A 21,909-nucleotide genomic window follows, 5' to 3' on the forward strand; every position below is an offset into this window, starting at 1 on the left:
TATAGCAGACATTGCCCTCCACCCAGGTCTTCAAGTTTACATTTTCCTCTGGGTAGTAGAGATAGGGAAAATAAATATTCTAAGAATTTACAACAGGAAGAGCTACTGAAGCTCACAGATTTCTTAACTCCCTTCTGGCAAAAGGATTTGAAATATAAAATCAATGAAGAGGTGAGTTAATACAGCTTGGGAGTGCAGGACTCTTGACGTGGCCCTGGTGCCCTCCCCAGAAATCATACCGTGCTTGCTAATTATTGTAGGCCAGAATTATCCTAAGTACAAGTTGAGTAATGTGTCATACGGAAGGAAGGGGGGCTGGATGATAGTGACATGTGTATGGAACAATAGAGATGACAGGCTGGCATTGTGGGACAAACAACTCTCCCCACTGCTAAAAACTCCCAAGAGCCAACAGCCACTGCAACGAAAGCAGATGCCATTTGCTCTGAAGTCAGAATAGATTTCAAGTTGTCAACTGTTGATGGTCTGTGTTGGGAGAGGAGGAAATAAAAAACTTTTTTAAATGGAAGAACTTCACAAATGCCGAACTTCATAAGTGGCCTTCGATGTTACTGGCTTACAGAACTTTTACCTACTGTACCCATTTGTGTGGCACATGGACAGCCTGAAAGAACAAATGGTTAACTTTGGTAGTTTACAAAAGCTTTTTGTGCTGTTGCCTTACGAACATTCCAATTCAAAAGGCAATCAAGTTGAAATGTCATTTGCAAGCTTGGATTGTGAGACTTTAGACAAGTGGTCTGAGCCCTGCTGGATCAGACCAAAGGTTGATCTAGTCTAGCATCCTATCCAGATATTTCACAGATGCCCCAAAGGCAACCCTCCCAAAACTACCCCTCAGGCATACAGCTTTTGAACATCCATTTAGTTTACTGGGTCTAATAGCCATTGATAGAACTACACCAAATTGATTTGTCTAATGTCCTTTTAAAGCCATTTGATTGGAGATGAAAGTGAAGCCGGTCAGGAAGTACAAAACTGGTATTTCTCAGTTTTGTCTTTGGCACCCCACCAGGAGACTTGGCTTCACAGCTTCTCCTATTCATTTGAATGTCTCTGTTGCTTTCAGCTGAGCCCCGTGGTCAAAGAACACTCTCAGAGCTTTAAATCAACTTTGTGACTTTTTTTTATTGATGGGCGACAACTTTATACTCCTAGATATCACTAGACTGTGTACACTTAGGAACTCAACATTATAGGAGAGCGGACAGCAAAATTAAACAAAGCAGACTGAAAAAAATATCAACTTTCATTATTTTGCCCATTTTTTGTTTTAAAATCCCATGTACACAGAAGCATAAATGCAGTTTTGAAATCTCTTAATAGCAATAAAGTTACAATCACCCATCTATATAGACTAACATTTTAACTCAAAAGTATTTTGATCTGCAATGTGTACTTAAGCAGTTTCTCATCGCACAATTATTAAAATGTGTATTTTTCCCTATCAGGAACCGGCAACTCTGTATATTATACTTTTTTTGTAGAGTATTTTCTTTTAAAGGAGGACCATTTTTTCCTTGATAGACACTGGCTCATTTTTACCATTTATCAAAAAACTAGTGGGGGAGGATTAGAGAGGGTTTTTTTTAGTTTTTTTATTTAAGTAAAGATAAAACATTTTCACAGAAATCTACAAGTTCTGTTGCTGGTGCAGGGCTGCTTCTACTATGCAATTAGAAAGTGGGAATCAGTTGCAAATCCCCCGTTTTAATAATCTCTTAGGATTCAGCATTAGCACAAAAAAAAGAAGAAGAAATACTTTGTGTGTGATTCGTGAGACTGAGTCTTTCAAACCCTAATGACTTCATTCAGCAAAGTCAATAAGCCAACACCAACTAGGCTGTTCACAAACCTCAAAAAGGTAGTCTTCTCTTTCACTCTATCCCATAGTTGCAAGGGGAAGGAAGAAAGAAGGAAAAGAATTCATTGAGGGGAGAAAGAGAAATAAGGGTTAGAGAGAGTTGGCGTTCTAGAAAGCGGGTAATCTGGCAAACACAGCAGAAAAACGGGGAGTTTTCAAAGCAGGTCAACTCGGCGGTAGTACAGGAGGTAGGCTGTGCGCTCAGCAGACGGCTTCACCACCTGGTACTGATTAATCACTTTGACAGCCTGGTCATCTATGCGCAACCAGCCATTGAGACCAATCTGGAAGACGTCTGTAGTGTAATGTCCACCAGTTGCACTGTTTCCGTGATGGTAGACAACTGTCAAAAAACCAAAACCAAACAACTAATAAGACAACAGGGAAGGAAGCAACATTAACAAGTTTCAATGGATACTGGCTTGTCCAAATGTTTGCCAGTGTGGTGTAGTGGTTAAGAGCGGTAGTCTCGTAATCTGGGTAACCGGGTTCGCGTCTCCGCTCCTCCACATGCAGCTGCTGGGTGACCTTGGGCCAGTCACACTTCTTTGAAGTCTCTCAGCCCCACTCACCTCACAGAGTGTTTGTTGTGGGGGAGGAAGGGAAAGGAGAATGTTAGCCGCTTTGAGACTCCTTAAAGGGAGTGAAAGGCGGGATATCAAATCCAAACTCTTCTTCTTCTTCTTCTTCTTCTGTCAACTTATGCGGAGGGATGGAGTTCCACAAGTATCAGTTTGCTTTATTAGCCAGATGATTACACCTTGCCACACAAAGACCAGAACCCTTGGGCATGAGAACGGGGCTTAAGGAAGAAGCAAGGAGTGCCCTCAATTGGGCTGGCACACAATGTCAGAAATAGTGGGAGATACTGATTTTTTTTATGCTCTTCAAACCTCAACTAAAGTGTAATAAAACTCCATCTCTCTCCCAAACTTACTTGCCAGAGGGCTTGAGAAAACAGGGGAGTCACTTGAAATTCATTCAGTAATTTTGGAGAATATTAAATATGGGGGAGAGATAAAACTCTGACTCTTTTAGTTTAGACTGCTTGGGAGAGATTGGTTTGTTTGCTGAACTTCTGCAATCACTAAAATGGTGCAGCAAAACAACCAACAACTAAATGCAAGCTTTTTGAAAGCAGCAGGTTACTTCCCTCCCCAATTTCAATACTTTGCGAGCGACTATCTCTCAATCCACAGTCGCAATCACAGTCAGTACTGACTCAAGTACTAAATTCCACAAGGTTGACTGCACATTTGGCTGCCATCAACTGACAGGTCTGAGTACAGTGGTACCTCAGGTTACATATGCTTCAGGTTACAGACTCCGCTAACCCAGAAATAGTACCTCGTGTTAAGAACTTTGCTTCAGGATGAGAACAGAAATCGTGCTCCAGCGGCGCAACAGCAGAGGGAGGCCCCATTAGCTAAAGTGGTGCTTCAGGTTAAGAACAGTTTCAGGTTAAGAACGGACCTCCGGAACGAATTAAGTACTTAACCTGAGGTACCACTGTAATGTGAAGTAACTCTGAATAACTTTCTTAATTTGAATAATATGGAGTGGTTGCAGAATATCATCTTTGTTGAACTGACATTCTTGGATTAAGGCACACAACAGGGAACTTTTAAAGAAAGAATTAATTTTAGCAGGGCATACGCTTGATCTGAGAGGACTGCCAATATTTTAAAACAGCAAGAGCCCTTGTGACAAAATTAATTACATCTGAGATAAATGAGCACATACCTGCAAAGAGCCGGTAGGTTCTTTGGCCTTTAAATATCTTACTTTTGACCCCCGGAGACAGCAGTTCTGAAAAAGCAAACAGAATTTCAAGTGAATTACTGTCTTTAGTATTATCTGATTACTTCCGCCTCTCTTTTACCCACATTTAATGAATCAAAGAGCATGCACCCACTGCAAGGAACAAAAGAACTACTGAAAGCTGAGCCTGTCAACAATAGCTCTTCTATTCCACTGCGACGGCTCAGGATGTATGGCCATCCTCCGTGAGGAGATATAAGCTTCTCACTGATCTTTGCCAATATGAGGGCTTCCTTTTGTCGGATATCTGGCCAAGATTTGGGTATGACACACAAGAGTAAATGGCAAGCAATAAGTTTTATAGTACATTGGTGCGAAGATCTTAATTTTTAGGTCTTTATTTTATTTTTTAAAAAGAAATGTTTATACATTAGGATGTGAGATTAAGTAACTTCAGAGATTGTTATTTCAATCTCACAGCATTCCAAACCTTGGAATGAGAGAAAAAGATAGCAAAATTGTTAAAATAGCATCAGTTTGAGAGAAACAGCAGTATTCTGGTACCATGTCCTGTCAGCACAAGGATTTCTGCTTGTCTAACAGGATGCCACCCCTCCAGCTCCATGTGCCCCACATCCTCCCCAAATCTGTTCCAGGGGGCTGGGGAAACATCCTGAAAAGACTGAGGGAGCAAAACATTCAACTGCACAAGCAAGAATTCTTAAGCTGATGGAACCTTAGCACTACACTGAAGTCCACCCAAGTGCTGCAAGATTTTGGTGATTAAATTCTGAGGAAGAAATAGTCATGTGCTGATTTATGAAGACTGTGGAACTAATGTACAGCAAGCTTTTTAAGATAAAGAAATATACTGAAAATGACACTGGAGATGATATTTGGCGTTAAACTCTGATCAATCTGGGCTGCTTAACCAGTCCTGAAGATATACACTGATTCTGAAATCCCTAAACAGGCCCGCCCCCCACCCCAAAAGCATAAACAACAATAATCTCTTTCTGTAAAACAAACAAAAAACCCAGATGCTTTGTTCAGAAGATTTACCTTTACTTATTTCCAGGTCAACAGGATATTCAATATTTTTAATGAGCTTCTGGCACCCCCCCGTTTTCTCATAGACAAATCGTTTGAGGTGTAGGACAAGGACTGGTGGGAGTTCTTCAAGTGTCACTCTTCGACTGATCTCCACCTAGCATGGTGAAAGCAGAATTTTAGTTGGACCTCAAATCTCTGCTAGTCACTAATTAAGCTTATTTTCTCAGAATCAGAAGTGGAAATTACTGAAATCAGTTTAATACACACACAAACACCTCTTCCTTCCATTTTTAGGCACTGCCAGACTAACAGGTGCGGGATTTCCACCCCAGGGGGGCAGAATAATGTTTCTGGCTATGTACAACATTTAAAGTCACCTGCCTATATATATCTACTTTCATAGGCATGAAGGCTTTCACTACAGAAAGCACTTGGTGGACAAATTTTGGTTCAAAATTTATTTTCAGTTCAGCTCTTCGGCTCCAGTTCTGCACACTACTCCTATGAGCTAATGATCACATATTTAATCAGCTTTTGTTAATGACTGGTGCAAAGTGCAAAAGGAGATTTTGTTCATAAATATGTTAGAGAAAACTATTTTTTTTTAAATGCAATACGAGATGTTTGCACTCTTCCCAGACTAGACACTAAAATATAAACCAGACCAGACTAGCACCTCAAGTGAACACCCATTTCTTCTAGAAGCCATAATTGAACATTTGGGTTGTCAAGTAAAGAGGAGACTAAAACCATATACGTACCAAAACCAAGAAGTGAGTGGCTGGCCAAACAAAATTCGTGTGGCAAGCCCTGAGAAGTTTGCACTGCAAGTTTTCCTCCCATACAAGGAGGTCTCTCAGACAACCAAAGAGATGTTCTGCCACTTTCACTCCCACACATCATGTCAGACATAAAATCCAGACGGGCTGCGTTTGCCTACACATAATTTCAGGGCAACATGCTTCTCACCCTTTTTTCAGGTTGTTGCCCTCTCCTCCCAATGCCTAAGCACTGTGGTAAAGCCCACTCTTTTCTATCTTGTAGAGAACCACTCTGTTTACAAAGATGGTGTGTGCTTCCTACATTAAGGCTAGTTAAATAACCCATCTCTGATGCTATCAAAGCATCATCTGACGACGAGAGCACAGCAGTGGAAAAATACAACTAGGCACATCGTTCTATTAACTATTGAAAAAATCAGGACAAAAGCACTGCATTTTTACTCATCTGCATGGCTTGACATCACAAAAAAATGTAAAAGAAACCATTTTAATACAATAATATTTGTGATTTCAGCATCTACTGAAGACATTTTAATTCCAACAGGCCTTCCCAGAAAAGTAATCTTGGCATGGTCACTGTTAAAATTACATTGCATTGTTCCAAAATTCACAGGTTTATATTCAATTATTAATAGTCTCTTTTATTTCTGTTTTGTACATTGCTTGGGGTTCTTTGGAATGCAAGATAAATTGAGAAAGTATGCAAATTAATTACATAAATGAGCTAAGCACTAGGTCATTCTAGAGCACTAAATTCCACAAGACTCTCATTAGGAACAGACTGGGGGGAAATCACTTTGGTTGCAAAAGGCAGTTCACTGAATAAGCTTTTAAAATGAAGCAGCACAGCAATATTTATGCTACACAGACATAATAAAGACCAGTCACAAACAACCCAGCTAACATATAAAAGGGAAGAAGCACAAAGTAGACTGGAGTTGTTGTCTGGTTCCTGGTTCTCTTCTACTACCCCATTAGTTTGTCCCGATACGGCTGTGTTCAATCAGCCACAGATGTGAGACTCTAGGCTTTATGGATGAATAACACATTTTGCACTTGTCTTATGAATGTGCTCAATGGGACAGAATGTGTCTTGACTGCACAGGGTCCCAGGTCCAGTACCTAGCATTACCAGTTGAAAGGATGTCAGGTAACAGGATTAAGGACTTCTTCCTGAAATCTTTGAGAATTGCTGTCAGTCAACACAGACAATATTAAACACCCACATAATGATTAATGGTAATGTTTGACTTAAAAAGTGTACCCAGTCGTTAAATAACTTACCTCCTGCTTGGTTTTTGTGGTATAACCCTGAACAGACTCTCTTGCCACCAAGCTTTCCAGAGCATCTTGAACTGTGCGTATCTTATCAGACTGGATATCCAACTGCAGAGTAAAAAATGGCTGCAGAGTGGCAGACTCCTTCGAACTTTGTTGGTAAACCACAGATCTAAAGAAACGAGTTAGAAGTTGCACTTGTGAAAACTGTTCAAAAATTAATTCTGGAATGACTGATGGCGAGACTGCCAACACATACCTTCACATATATCTTCCTGAAACCCATATAAAAATGTCTCATGGCCAAACTCAGGAGGCAGACTTAAAATGAGGCTCTTGTGTTACAAAGTCCTGCCAGATTTTGACAGATATAAAGACATATGGTTAAAGTAATGACCAGATTCAGTATCCAGAAATTGAATATGTCAGGTTTTATGCAGAAATGAAATACAGTTTAAAGATGCATCCCCTGCAAGGGATGGGGAGGAAAGAATAGTACTTCTTTCAGTTACTGACCCATCCTCCTAGCTTAAGCACAATACTTTCCTTTCTCCTCCTCTTCTTTAAAAGCATTATTAGGATTGAATGGGAAATAGCCATTGGGACTTCCTTTCTCATGTCCAATTATTTTTCAAATTTACAGCCCACTGAAAGATACCAACACATCCAGATTCTTAAAACAATTGTATTCAACTTGCTTAAGCTTATTCATGAATACTGAATGTGAAAAGCTAAATAAAATTGTTACTTTGGTTCACACATAACCCCAGGTTCTCTTTAATACTGGCACCCACTCACCTCTTTATACAGTAGCATCTTTATTTTAAGGAAAGAATAAGGTCTTTCTTGGACGATGTGAAGCCCTCATAATGGCAAGGTTGATTTTTGTAAGAGACAACTTGCCCCACCCATTACATGAGAGCCACATTTGGGATACCTTTCTCATCAAGAACTAACATGCTGTTTATTCAGAGGCTTCTTCAAGTCAGAATGAGACCACACTTAATCCAGATAATATTTCAGGTTAGCATTTTGCAGTGGTATTTTTCCACAACACACAAAAACACCAATAAAACTGCAATGTTTGGTGAAGAGTCCAGGAGCATGGCACACTCTCATTCTTTCTTTAAACTGCTGCCCACCAGGAATAAAGACTGGCCTCAAAATTTTATTTGTTTAAGTGAGGGTATATCCAGCTACAAATTTATACCAGCTATAGATATTCAACGATTATAGTTTCCCTTTATCCTGGGAATTTAAATCAGAAGTCTGGAATAATGACCAATAGCTACTCAGAATTCTTCTGACCTGTGCAAAGATCTACATGGCTTGATTACAGAAACAAACAAACCATTCACCTTAATATACTGGCTAAAATAACTTGGGAAATAACTTTATTAACTAAGCTAGCTTATCAAGTAAGAGCAATGAAGAATAACCATCACAATACCGTCTTAAAAAGATGAAGCAGTTTCATTAATTTCTTAAACAAAAAGAACATTAACTACATACAACCTTATAACTCTTTTCCATCAATATATATTTTCAATATATCCACCCTGAAACTATCAAGACTGACCAACACATCAACGTCCACCACAGCAACCAAGTTTTTCTAGCTTATACATTATGGACTAACAGAAGAATGGAAAATCTCTATCAATCTCTCCCTCTGGCTGTCTTATCTCTATTAGTGCATCCACAACTTCTAAATGTTTTCTTTCAGTTCTTTTAAAAACAAAACATAAGCATGTACTAGCAATACCAGCAATAATGCAATGATGAAAATTATCTTGACTTTCTGAAATTGCTACCATGCAGGTTTTTTTCTGAAAATAAAAAAATACACCTGAATTTGTGGAGTTGCCTCTGAAACATGTTCAGAAACTACAGCTATTGCAGAGGGCTGCAGCCACATTTATTGGAGCATATTACATCCATGCTATTATGTGCTGAATTTTTAATTTTCAAGCCCAATTCAAAGTAATTCTGCCTGGTCATTGAATTCACTGGGGTGGGGGGCTGCGCTCCACATCCTACCAGAAACGGGTGTTTAGTGAACACCAAAATTCAACAAAGCGATCCTGACTATAGGAGTCATTGACAGGTATTTTCTCCATGAACTTGTGTAATCCTCCTCTAAAGCCATTAAACTAGTGGCCATCGCCACATCTTGTGCCAATGAATTCTGGAACCTGGATGAAGTACTTCATTCTAACCACTCTAAATCTACTGCCAATTAATTACTTTCTTGAGACCAAACGTAATTTATAAACCTCTCTCGTGTCCCCTGCCACAATTTTTAGTTCTTTTTTCTATACTAAAAATCCACCACAGCACAGCACTTTTCAACTACTGCTCTTAAGGGCAAAGTCCACACAAAGGCACATACATGAGTGAAGCATGATAATTATAAGTACATTTTGGCATGAAAAGTTCAGATATATGCAGATTTGGATTTTAATGCATTCTTATTATTTCTTTGCAAGAAACAAGGTACTCATGAAGGCAATGAAGAGCCAAAAACACGATGGGGGAGGAAGTACTAATCTACATTTTTGTGTGGGATGGAAAATACAACTATTTCTAGAGCTTATGTTTGGTAGACTACTATTAGACCATTCCTATCTCCGCTGCTGGCCTCACAAGAGAAAGCTTTCCAACATCCTAACGTGGGATCTTGTTTCTGCGGTGACCTACTTTGTATAGTGAGTAGGACAGGCGTGGCAGAAAGCAGACTACACATGTGGGATTAGAGATTTGTGGTTCTCCCATTCAGCAAAAAGAAGAAAACAGGAATCCCTCAGTTTCATCTTGCTTCCTTTGGATGTCAACAGAGGACGATGTGCTCGCCATTAATAATTGTTACCAGATTAAACATACAAAGAAGTCGTCTCAGAAATATGTAGGGCTGGCTCTTCCGAGTTCCTGTCACCAAGGAATGGAAATGAAGGTACGTTCTTTGGGGCAGCACCAGCTTATAGGAATCTCTCTATATCAACTTTTGGGGTGTACCTTAATGCACAACACATTTTATATTTATGAACACTAAGCTTCTACAGTGGAACCTCTATTGCGACCATAATCCGTTCTGGAGGTCCGTCTGGTGGTTGAAAAGGGGCGCTAGGAGAGGCGCCGTTGTGCACAGGCGGAGACGGCATGCTTCTGCGCATGTGCAAACGGTGATGGCCGCTTCTGCACATGCGCAAACAGCAGCAAACCCGCCGGTTACTTCCGGGTTTGCCGCGGTCGTGACTTGGAATGACCGTAAGAAGAGGTGGTGGTAAGTAGAGGTTCGACTGTACTTATGGTGGCATACACTGATTTTGTCTATTTCCCCTCACCCATAAACATGATCCTGACATTCTATTAACACTAATTACAATTTATTGTACCTTATGTGACCACCAAATATATCTGTAATTGGTGTCTGGACAAAATCTGCTTGCCGAGTGACAGAGGATTTGTTGCGTGGTCCAACCTGCTCCCATTCATCCTCACTTCCTTCGCCTTGCTCCTCCTGTTCTTCCTCTTCATTTACAGGCTGGGTCTCCGGACCATTGGAAACGGCAAGTTCTGGAGGGAGGAGGAAATGTATGTTTTCTGTTCCTGGATATATATATATTATTATATGGTAAGTGATACTCAAGAGTAGATAATTTCTGTCTAGAAGGAAACACTGCTTTATGCAAACTTTATCATTAAAAGCAAGTATCATTCCTCTACCTGCTCAGGCAACTATTGCAGTTATATGAGTAGTTCTACCTCCGTTCTTTCAAAACATAAAACTATAGCACAGTGCAGGCGTAAGACTTAAGAATGTTTAGGGCACACCATAGTTTGTTTCTTTAACCCAGAAGTCTCAGAGAGAAACTACCGTCTAACTCAAAGATTGGGGGAGAGGAAGGGAAAGTAGGGAGACATCAGTGAGAACCACTTGGCAACTTTGGACACAGTGGCTGGAGAAGTGAGAAAACTGTTTTAGCTTTGGTTTGCAACGCAGATGTAATGGTTAATTACAGTTAATGTAAACCATGGTTTGCAAACCTACTTCAAACCATTGATTCACAAAATGGCTTAAGGTCAAATCATTAACTATGTTTACATACTTCATGGCATAGTTGAAGAAAACAAACCATAAATAAGCATTATGTCTGCACACAGTCCATATACAAATATGCTATATATAAATATACATATTAATTAGCATTTTAAAAAAACTTACTTTCACTGTGAGGAGATAGCAACTTCTTCAGAATCAGCATTTCCTCATGTAGGCCATTTAGAATAAATCCCAGATACTCTTCAGCATCTTCTTGTCTGCCCTGAAGAAAAAGGTGTTTTAGTATAGCCACTCATTCTCCAACACTTTCCTATTTAGGTTCTTGGGAGTGATCCAAAGGCACAAGTACATTACTCAGTGCACTGAAGTTAAATTAAGTTTCCAAAGCAGTACTACTCCCCACTGTGCTCCAAACTGCTTTTTAAAACTTGGGAGAGTTTAAAGTTTGAGAATTTGGTGCAAGAACTTATGCATAGAAAAAAGTACTCTGACATGGTTTTTCATCAGTCCAAGGAACTTCCTTTCAGTAGCTCTCACTTCAAATGACAAGATGTCTGAATGCAACTGATTTTGATAAAAAGTACCACTCATCAATGAAGCATTTATTCTGGCACATTTGGAAGCTGAATGAAGGAAACATTGGGTTTGCTAATCCTAGCTTTGGATAAAACCTTAACTACAAATTTTGTGTTATATCCTTGGGTCTCCTTTGTACTCTTGATTCCAGAGTTATGGAAACATCCATATAATATGTCTGCATTTGAATGTAAACACAGCATATAAATACTAGAACTGCATGTGAAGACTAATTCTTTAGGCCTCAAGGTTTGAAGAGGAAGCTGGTACCACGCCTTCAGTATTCTTACCACAAGTTATCATTATCTCACATTTTATATTGACACCCAACACATATAACTCATTTTTTAAAACAAGCCTACTATTCTTTTAACTCTGGCTCCCTTAGCATGTCTGGCACTATTTGGGTGTTCCAGATGCAACCAAGGATAAGCCACCACTGCTGAAGAATGAAATTAAACCTATTAGGGCCGTAATAAAATGGAACTGCAAACACTATTTTTCTACAGCTGCTTACATAATACAGGGTAAGAAACAGCTCAAAAGATCTAATCTCACCTTTTCCGACAGACTTGACTTGATAACTGTCAGCAATCTATAAATGTATGTAGGTTCAAAGGCAGCTCCAGGCCTGATGTCTCTAGCAATTTTATCACCTAAAGCTGCCAAAACGAAAAGGGGAAAGACAGGGCAATTTGACAAAGATCAACAACTTAACTGTTACAAAAGGCCAGAATTTCAAGTACAAGGTGGGACAGATTCAATGCTACATTTTCAACAAATAATGAAGTAATCACTGCCCCTGTTCTTTTAGCAACACTATGCTGTGGAGGTTTGTCTGTGGCTTAACCACAATCACACAACACTGAAAAGCAGGCAAGGCAACTACTAAAGTTCTCATAGGTGGCTACTTACACCATCAAATTACCGAGAACTGAATTTAGGTAAAAAACCTACAGGTCAGTGATGCAAAGATTAAGAGAGCTATACAAAAGAAACTGAGGCCCTGGATCAGCATGGAGAGAATGACAGCAATTGACTTCATGCAACCATGAAATACAATTTATTTGTGCTGATACATCAAACCTAAGGATTGTGTCTGAATACAGCCAGTTTCCCAACACCTCCAAAACTGATGCAAGAGGTTTGTTGCCACCTTAAAAACAAACCAATCTTAAGAGTACAGAAGGAACACTCTCTTTCTGAAACAAGATCATATTTTATGTAAGGTCCTAAGAGCTGAAAAAAAGATGCTGCAAAAATGTTGTATGCCTTTTAAACAGAAAGGTTCTTTTTACCTGACATCACACAAGCCTCTTGGTGAAAGCCAATTTGTACTGCAGAAATGTAAGAACCTCAGCTGTATCATACAAAGACAGCATTGAACTCCTCCACTCTACCAATATGTCACCAGACAGTTAGCAGGTGATTATTTTCTACCCACCTTGTTTTGCCTTAGGCGGGACTGGCATATTTGTAAACTCATTCATTAGGCGGACACTGAAGTAGAACAAAAGGAAATCGGTGTTAGCTACAGAGACAACAAATGTTACTAGATACAACTAGCCACAAACATTTTACCTCTCTTCATCTCATTTGAGTGTCAACATACATTTATTTTACCGGTCCTCTTCCTCAGCTGATGCACTAAAAGCAACTATTTCAATATTTTTATCTCTAGCGCTGAGATGGACAAGTTTTTGTTCCATGTGGTAGGTGAACTAAGCATACACACTACTTGGAGTGGCGTTTCTCAACCTGGCACCATCCAGATGTTTTCCACACAACTCCCATCTGGTGGTAGTTATAATCCAAAACGTCTGGAGGGAGAGCCACGATGGGGAAAGTTGACTCACGTTAGCTGAAGGAGATGGAGCCCCAATTCATAATGGCAATGTTGAACTGTTTCTGAATGCAATCCACTGGCTAGGTTCGGACAATCTTTCCCAGTTTATGAAGCTGGGAATGCACATGGGGGCCACATGCTCCATCCTTGGCCCTTGCTTCTCTTCATGTGCTAGCTTTAGTTTAAACCAAAGCTCCCTGTTATACCTAACTGGAGAAGTCTGGCTTAACTAGGATAGTGAACCAGGATCTAATTTATGAAATCAGGAAAGGTAGTCCAAACCCAGCCATTGAATGAGAGATTCACCAAAGATCAGGACTTTGGTTTAGAAATGGGTGTGTATTTTAACTTTGATAAATTGAAATATTCCCAAATCACAGAATGGGGAAGAGATGGAGTTGTAACTATGGCAGCATAATTTGAAAATCAAACAATATGGCAATTAGATATTAATTTAGGTTTGCTCCAAATATTATCCTTGTACTGCTCTGTGAAGGGACAATTAAGCTACCAAATACCTAGTATCATTGAATGTTTCCAACCTTTAATTAGTATTATTTTAAAAAAGAAGATAAGAATGTCTACCGACTTACAATTCTAATTCAAACATTGTGATTGTCTTGCAATTTACTTACAAACTATCTATCATTGGTGTTGAAGTACACGGCCGTTGTGATTTCGAATACATTGGAATGGACTTCATTAGGTGATACATAGGAGGGCAAGCAACCAAAGCTTGCAGTGTCTACAGAACTGCATTAAGGAGTCAGTTAATGAAGACAGAATTTAACACACCCACGACTTTGTGCGAAAAGAGAGGAGAACAAAAATGAACTTAAAATATTGTATGGCACAAGGAAGCCATTCAGCAGCCATAATGATACTGCTCACTTGAAATATACCCCATTCCCATTTTGAACCTTTAAATTTAAAGTCTGATAACAGGATCTATTTTGTTTTCAGTATGAGAAACACAAGCAGTTAATTAACCCAGGTAATATTTTTCCAATGCAAGGATACAGCGTTGATATAACACCAGTTTCCTTTATTGATCAGCCCTCGTGGTTGCAAAGATACTGGTTTATGTATTAGTTTTACATTTTCCAGTAATTCTGTTAAATGAAGAACACATCCAAAAATGTCAGCAAATCCACTTCCAACTGAACAAATATACTGCCTATTACACATGTAGTGGAGGAAAATCAAACAGTATTTTAGCATCCCCTTGTGGCCAATGAAATGAATTTACACACATTGGTTTCTTGTTGCAAGACATTTGGTTATGTCTTATCATGCTTACCAGTATTTATCCTCCCATAGATTTGCAGGCAAGGTGAGGCAAAGTACAGGTATAAAACTTCACCTGGAACCACTACAACATGCATGTACCATCAGTTGTTCACTAATGACTTGTGTCACCTGTACAACAGTTCTGATTTCCCCGCTTAAGAGTTACTCTTATAGTTCCAATGCTTGCTTAGTTATACTCTGTATAAAGCTTCTTGCAACATCCATTTTTGAATTCTAATCTCATATACAATCAAGGGACGTGCAAAAACATCTCATTTGCTGTTACAGCAACAAGCATTAAGTGCATTACAAGAGAAGACCAGGGTGTAAAATGAAGCAGTAGACAGTATTACTCTAAGCCTGTTCTGAAGTGCTTGACCTCATCTGCATTAGGACCTTAAGCAGGGCTGGGCTTACATGGCAGCATAAAGTTCTAAGAGCTAGATCCTGATTGACATGCAACCAACCCTGTTTATGTAATCAACACTAGCAACAGGAACTCTTAATAAAATGCTCTGCTACAAAAACAAGTTATTTCTTGCAAGATACTTTTTCTTTGCAGATACAAACACCAATGACTAAATAGAATGGAGCCACCCCAACAAGCTTATAATTTTTTTTATGCCACATATTACACTTTTATTGTCATTATATATAGATAGGTCTTGTTCCCACCACCACCAAAGGTTCTAATAACCCAGGTAGAATAATGCTACTGATGAGGTTACTACTATTTAATGAAAAGTCAAATAAACACTAGTGATTGTTTTTTTAAAAAAGTCAAACCAAATAAACACTGGTGATCTTTTAAAAATGAACATATTGCCAACTTGTATGAAGTAAATCATTATAAGCACACCATCCAACAATGTTGCATGCATTTACACTTTTGAATGTTTCTATTGAAATTTAGGTCAAAGAGATTAATAAACCTAGACTTGAAATCAAATGTGACAAGAACTAGTACTTTGGGGGATTAGACATGCAGAAAATGGCTTGCTAGTAAAGAAAAAAAATATATATTTAGAAATAAAGGAATATAAAGAAATTATATCAAGACCAAGAAGTTATACAAGCCTTTCTATAGTCAAGAGTATTATTTTTCTGTATTATATATAAAAAAGTTCTGTCTGCAGCACAAGTTAACTCTTCATGCAATCTAGTTGCCTATGGGGATGCAACTCTGATTTCAGGCAACTCCCCATTTGTGTGCCATTCCACGGCACTGCGCGTAGCCCCACAGCCCCACTCCGCCCCCTTCTGGGGTTGAAAACGGCACACATGTCAGTGGTCGCTTGTGCTTTGAATGCATGCAGATGATACAGTTACACGTTTCTGAAGAATCAGCAACTTTCAGCACCATTCTGTGCCCCGTTATCACGTTACAGGGTATTTGTCAGTTTTAAAGAATACTTTCACATTGTGTACAATGAGCAGAATGTCAAGCTACGTGTGCTTGCGTATTCTGGCTATGTATCAGATATTACAAAGCAATGTGGCGCTCACAGCACAGATCACAGGCTAAGTCCTAGTGGCCACTGTTAAGACTGCTTATACATTCAAAGTCAGTGTTAGTCTGGTGGCTCAAAGGCTGCCATGGGCCAGTAAAATGTGTGTTTTTATTTGTGGTGAGACAGATAACTGTATGAGTGAAGGCGAGTAGTTGTATTCAAATATTCCCTAGCAATAAACGAGCAGTGTTCAGCCCTCCCAAAAGAGGTCCTGGGTGGAAGGAGTTATTAAAAAGAACAAAGACCCCCTAACATAGCAAGCTCTCAGTGCTGAGCTGGCAAAACTTTCCAAACATAGGCTCTCACAGCAGCAGCGAAAGGTTAGCTCTAGAAGAGAGAACAAAATTGCTCCAGCCTAAACAAACTCATCCTTTTGTGTGTGTGCACATCAAATCAAGAGTTCACTGTTACATGTACACTGAAAAGGAAGTAAGCATCAATCCACAGTTGTGTGTTTAACCAGATACTATATTAACAAAAAGCTAGAAGCCATTACACTAAACAAGAGGTGTCACTCTAACACAGAGTTAATCATTTTCTTACTATTGTGCTACTAAAGCATTAGGACATTTAGGTTCACTCAAACTTTCCACTCCTTCAAACCTTCCTACACTCTTTGTAGCTCAAGCTTGAAGCACATTAATGATACCTGCAATCCTTATGGCTACAGGATCCTCAGAAACTGGAACAGGCCCCTCTTTGACTTCAACCTGTTTCTCAGGGACCACAGGAGATGTGGCAGGAGGGGTATACTTAGTCTCAACATAAGCCATAGGCATGGAAACAGAAGGTTTGGAATTGTGAAAGAGGCTTGCCCATGATTTTGCAGGCTGATTAACAGAAACGGCTCCTGAAACAGGGGTGGTTGCCTCAGTAGTAGGCAAAGCATCCTCAGGCTTAGTTTGGTCTGAGTCGGTGCTTTCCACAGGATGCAAGTCTACCCCATTGGCAGCTGTGCCCTCACTAGAGGATTCAAGTGTTTGTCCATTTGTAACACCAAGGTTTTCAGTAGTATCAGTACCAGCATATGGCTGTACAACAGCTGTCCTTAATGGGCTGTCCCTCCCAGTTTCAGAGGGGACACAAGACTGTTCCAAATTAGTAACACTGCATACTTCAGGCTGCCCTGCAGTCCTTGTAGCATCTAGAGCACTAGAAACCGAATCATCAGACACGGCTTCGCTAGTGAAGTCCACAGAATTTTCAGGGCTGTTACAAGTCCTTGGAGTGACCGATGGCGCGTCGCCTGTAAGGTCTACATCCTCTGTGCTTATGCTATTAAGTCCTGATGAACTTGCATGCCCGTTTACCAAAGCCTCGGCAGGAACAATGCCATCACTAACATCTTCCAAGTAACTGTAATATCCAGGGGGTCTTTTTTTCTTCTTTTTGCGTTCCCTTTGCCCAAGGCTCCCAGGTAAACTATCATTTTCAGCATTAGAACTGCTATCCAAAGCGAGAGAAGAATCAGTGAACTGGCAGTCTATGGAGTTATAGTTGGCTTCGTTGAGTATATCACTAGGCGTCTTCTGGGAAGGTGCACAACCAAGAATGAATTCCGGTGCCTGAGGATTCAGAGTACTTGAAATACTGTAGTCATTGTTATTCAGCACAGATGAATCTGCCTCAATAACCTCATTAACACCAAATTCAATTCTCTGATACTCTTCCCCTAGGAGAGAAAAATAAACTTCTATTAAAGTGGTGCTTTTTTTCTTGGGAAGTGGGGGCAGATACAAGATAGGTTTGCAATCACTTGTCTTCACCTCAAGTTATTCCTTTTCATCATAAATGTTAAAAACATTCCTAATCAAATATAAATTGTGCAGATTGAAAATATGAAAATAGCTTAATTATTTTTCCAATACTATGTCAGCATAGATTGGAATGTCAAAGGATTTTCAACAATAGGATGTTCAAGGCTCTATATTTCACATGGCTGGCACTAAGAGTAGAATTTTGTGACTTTGACCAAGAAAAACAAAAACACATTCTGCAAAACTATCATAGTCCCATCTCTAAGACAAGGAATTTCAAAGGTCACTGCAACTAAGCAACGTAAACATCTGATACCAGCATCCAAAAAATGGCCAAAAAAATTCTGAAATGAAGGGTGAAAATATTTTCAATAACTACTCTAAGGGTGGCTAACATACATAATACAGTAAAAACAATCAGTAATCAAAGCAGCAGCAGTTGCTTTAAAAGAAGCTGAAGGCCAATGTTAAAAACTGCTGAAACCCTAGGAAAATATAATACTTTAATTTGGCCCCTAAAAGATGTCAAATTTGGGAAACAATGGGTACCAAGTTGAAGTACCATCCCCAAACAAACCCCCTTAGCAGGTGGTGACACCTAGGCCACTAATGATTATCTTAATAACTGGGCTGGTCTATATGGGACTAAAACATTTAGGGATTTAAGGCTGCCCTCTCATTTACACTCTTCTGGGAGTAACCCTTATTGAACCCAGTAGCACTTGCTTCCAAGTAAACATAAGACTACCCTGTAAAGATTAAAACCAGTACGAAGTCTGAATTGTGCCCAGGAAGAAACTTCATCTAATGAAACTTTCAGTACAGGCAATATACATTCATGTCTCAACAGATCAGTGATCAGTCATGCTTACTTTTCCAGCCCTGTCCAAGTCATTCTCTTTCTTAAAGAAAAACAGATTTCAATATTGAGAAGTGCTGAAGTTTTAACATTTACAAGTCCCTAATAATCAACAACTAACAGCACTGATCCAACAAGGCCTCAAAACCACTGGATTCTTTTAAAAGAACTTTTTCAAAGCCATCAGTTGGGAGTGAGGGTTTACTGTTAGCTAAAGAAACCATAAAATATGGATTGCTATAAGTTTAACTGGGTTAGTACATTTAAGTAGCAAACTAACCCAAACCCCCAAAGCTGAACAGAAGAAACGAACCTGCAACACATTGGACTTCAAAAGGATTGGGGAAACAGTTGTGAAGAAGGAATGGCTTCTTACCATCATGGAGCTCTCCTGTGGACTTAAGGCCACATGAAATGGTTTCATTGTAGGGTGGAAGCTGTACAGAAAATAAAACAAATGGTTGCATTGGTGGTGGGGAAAGAAGATTTCACCAAAGATAACTTATGTCTGCACTGAATGGAACAATCTGAACCCACCACCAACCACCCTTCCTCTCTTGTACACATATTCTCCTGTGCCCTTAATGATGATTGACATTTAAGTTGGCATGTTGTTGTTTAGTCATTTAGTGTGCCCTTTAATTAACAGTTGCTTCTTTACAATTTGATATACACAGCAGTCTTTTACCAGGCTGACTGATAAAATAAACACATTGGATTTATGGGGTGGGGTGGGGGTGGACTGATATGCTACTGACAACTGTAACAACATTCAAAATTTAAAGTGAAGCAAAACCGTGTGGCAGTATTATAGGGTACTCACTGATCTATACTAAACTAACTTTCTCCTATGCTTTCAACATACAATAGATTTCAACATTTCACACATACAGTGGTACCTCTGGTTGAGAACGGGATCCGTTCCGGAGCCCCGTTCGCAACCAGAAAGGAACGCAACCCGCGTCTGCGTGGGTCGCGACTCGCCGCTTCTGCGCATGTGGATGGCGTCATTTTGGGCGTCTGCGCATACGCGAGTGGCGAAACCCAGAAGTAACCCTTTCTGGTACTTCCGGGTTGCTGCAGGACGCAACATGAAAAAACGTATCATGAAGCAAACATAACAAGAGGTATGACTGTACAGGTAAATAAATTTAAAATAGTTCTTACCTCAACAGAGCAACGAGGAGTCACAAAGAACTGATTAAATTCATCGGGGCTGAATTCCCCAAAGATGTACTAAAAAGTAAAACATATTGTATTTAATTAGATTAACTGAAGTTGACCATGGCAACAACTTGGCTGTTGTGCATATGTTCGCTGGAAATTTCAATGGCCTTTGTCAAAAAGAATCCTGAGAAATCTCTTCATTGGAAATTTGTGTGACCTCTAATTTATACAAGAAGCTGACAATTATCCAACCACAACTTCTAAAACTGCAAGTAGCTGGTTAACTGAAGGCCCCAGCATTTAAATTTTGAAAGATTAAACCAATTATGCCTATGCTTTTGCTTAAACATCCATGTCTTGTGTACAGCTATTGTAAAGGTTACATATGTAATTAGTGTTAGAAACGCAAGATATATAAGCTAGGCACCAAATGGCTCCTTAAATGAAGGTTGCAGTTGCCAAAACGGAATGTCTAGTTGCCATTTTGGGGCAAGACGGCTCTAAAGTCTTATTTTTCAAATGATGGACTGATTGTGATTGATTCTCAGTTAAACATGTGGATAGTTCAGATGACAACCTTGAGCTAGGTTAAGACCTTTGAGAACTAAAAAAAGAAAAGTCACTTGATCCATGGACAGACCATATAGATACTGGCCTATTTCCCACCTCTTTTTCTGATTGGTGACTGCTCCTGCAAAGAAAAAGCATTTTGGTTCCTGAAATTCATTCTGATTTTGTAGATAAAATATAACTCACAGAATTATACAGGATGGGGTATTATCATGTGAAAAACAGTCCAAATCCAATGAACCCTAGGCATGCACCTCCAGATGGTAGAGATGTCAGGTGCCATCCTGGCGTTCAAGCATCTTCACTTTTTCAATCAGTGGAGAAAAACTGCAGTCTGGGGATTCCATTCAAGCAATTTTACAAATGGAGCTTCTAACAAGCAGGTGAAGATATGCCACTAATGGTGTGAACATATATGAAGGGTCCTGGAAACACCAATGTATACTGTAGTAGGAGCTTTGGGCAGTATCCTGCGAAGTAGTTTAGTTACTACAAAGGACTTTTAGCTGAACAACATAACTTATTATCATGCTTCCCCCCAAAAAAATCTATGTTGGGGATTCCCACAACTCTCTGGAGCAGATGGCGGGGCATGGAGGGGAAGGGGACATTTTGTTGCGCAAACAAAAATCTTTCTGCTACTGGAAATACTTCAAGGGATACTGCTCTTATGATTTTAAAAGCTCAAAAACTAAATGTGACAATTTTAATGGCAATGATGCTGCAGCCTCTAATACCAATTCTGCTTCGGCTATAGCCCTGAAGTGAAAACTGCTTTTGGAACTTGGTTAAAGTTTTGTTAATCTGTTAAGGACCATCTAAGCAGCTGCTTGATATCAACTATGTAACACCTCAAAGTAAGCCACAACTGAAGTATACTGGAATCCTTTCTCATATTTCAGTGGATTTCTCAACACTAATCAAGGAGTAACACTCATTTCAATGAAACAATTCAACACACACAATTTCACACCAAAGTAAAAATAGCTGCTTGCACAAAAACATACTGAATGATAACTTGTTAGAAACATTTTAGATGAAGTCATGCAAAGAATGAAATGCAGTCATGCAGCTTAAAACGCTGTTACACAAATAAAACTTGTTCCCACCACATTTTTCTCTCAGAGGCTTAAATCAATATGCGAAGTGCCTGATATACTACAGCCACCAAGAAAGTGTGTCAAATGAAGCATTATCATATCAGGTCTGTGACAAGTGTATCCATGAACTTCTCAAAAAGAGATTCAAAACAGAGATGCAATGCCAACTCAACAGACACTTGTGTTATGTACCATCATCAGAAGAGACCCAGGAGGCCTTGTTCTTACACCAAGCCCCAGTCAGTCTGCACCCGGTAGCAAAAAGCCAGGACCCTGAGACGAAGCTGAGACTGAACAGTCTGAAGCCCAAGGGAAAGACAGTGCCTTAAATGCCAGGTGGAAGCCTAGTCCATCTGGAAAAGTGTCTGATTGCAGGCAAGGACTCCTCAGGAGTAAAAGCTCCTTAAGCGT

At 39.6% G+C, this 21,909-nt stretch overlaps 1 protein-coding gene across 2 annotated transcripts in view; it reads right to left on the minus strand.

The window, feature by feature from the left end:
* Positions 1-1,129: 1,129 nt before the first annotated feature.
* Positions 1,130-21,909, minus strand: part of USP10 (ubiquitin specific peptidase 10) — a 33,316-nt gene continuing 12,536 nt past the window's right edge. Inside the window, exons 2-14 of one of the 2 annotated variants that reach the window (XM_081015344.1) lie at positions 19,829-19,897; positions 19,038-19,098; positions 16,695-17,717; positions 14,265-14,356; positions 13,880-13,989; positions 12,843-12,898; positions 11,957-12,060; positions 10,985-11,084; positions 10,155-10,335; positions 6,766-6,931; positions 4,709-4,853; positions 3,629-3,694; positions 1,130-2,228 (exon numbers count right to left, since the gene is read on the minus strand). In XM_081015344.1, coding sequence (XP_080871470.1) covers positions 2,041-2,228; positions 3,629-3,694; positions 4,709-4,853; positions 6,766-6,931; positions 10,155-10,335; positions 10,985-11,084; positions 11,957-12,060; positions 12,843-12,898; positions 13,880-13,989; positions 14,265-14,356; positions 16,695-17,717; positions 19,038-19,098; positions 19,829-19,897 — 2,361 coding nt within the window. In that variant the 3' untranslated portion in view covers positions 1,130-2,040. Of the gene's footprint in view, positions 2,229-3,628; positions 3,695-4,708; positions 4,854-6,765; positions 6,932-10,154; positions 10,336-10,984; positions 11,085-11,956; positions 12,061-12,842; positions 12,899-13,879; positions 13,990-14,264; positions 14,357-16,694; positions 17,718-18,974; positions 19,099-19,828; positions 19,898-21,909 lie in introns of both variants that reach the window. The other variant, XM_081015345.1, reaches the window with a different exon arrangement.

Source organism: Podarcis pityusensis, assembly GCF_964106645.2.
Source record: "Podarcis pityusensis genome assembly, chromosome: 8".
Classification (NCBI taxonomy): domain Eukaryota; kingdom Metazoa; phylum Chordata; class Lepidosauria; order Squamata; family Lacertidae; genus Podarcis; species Podarcis pityusensis.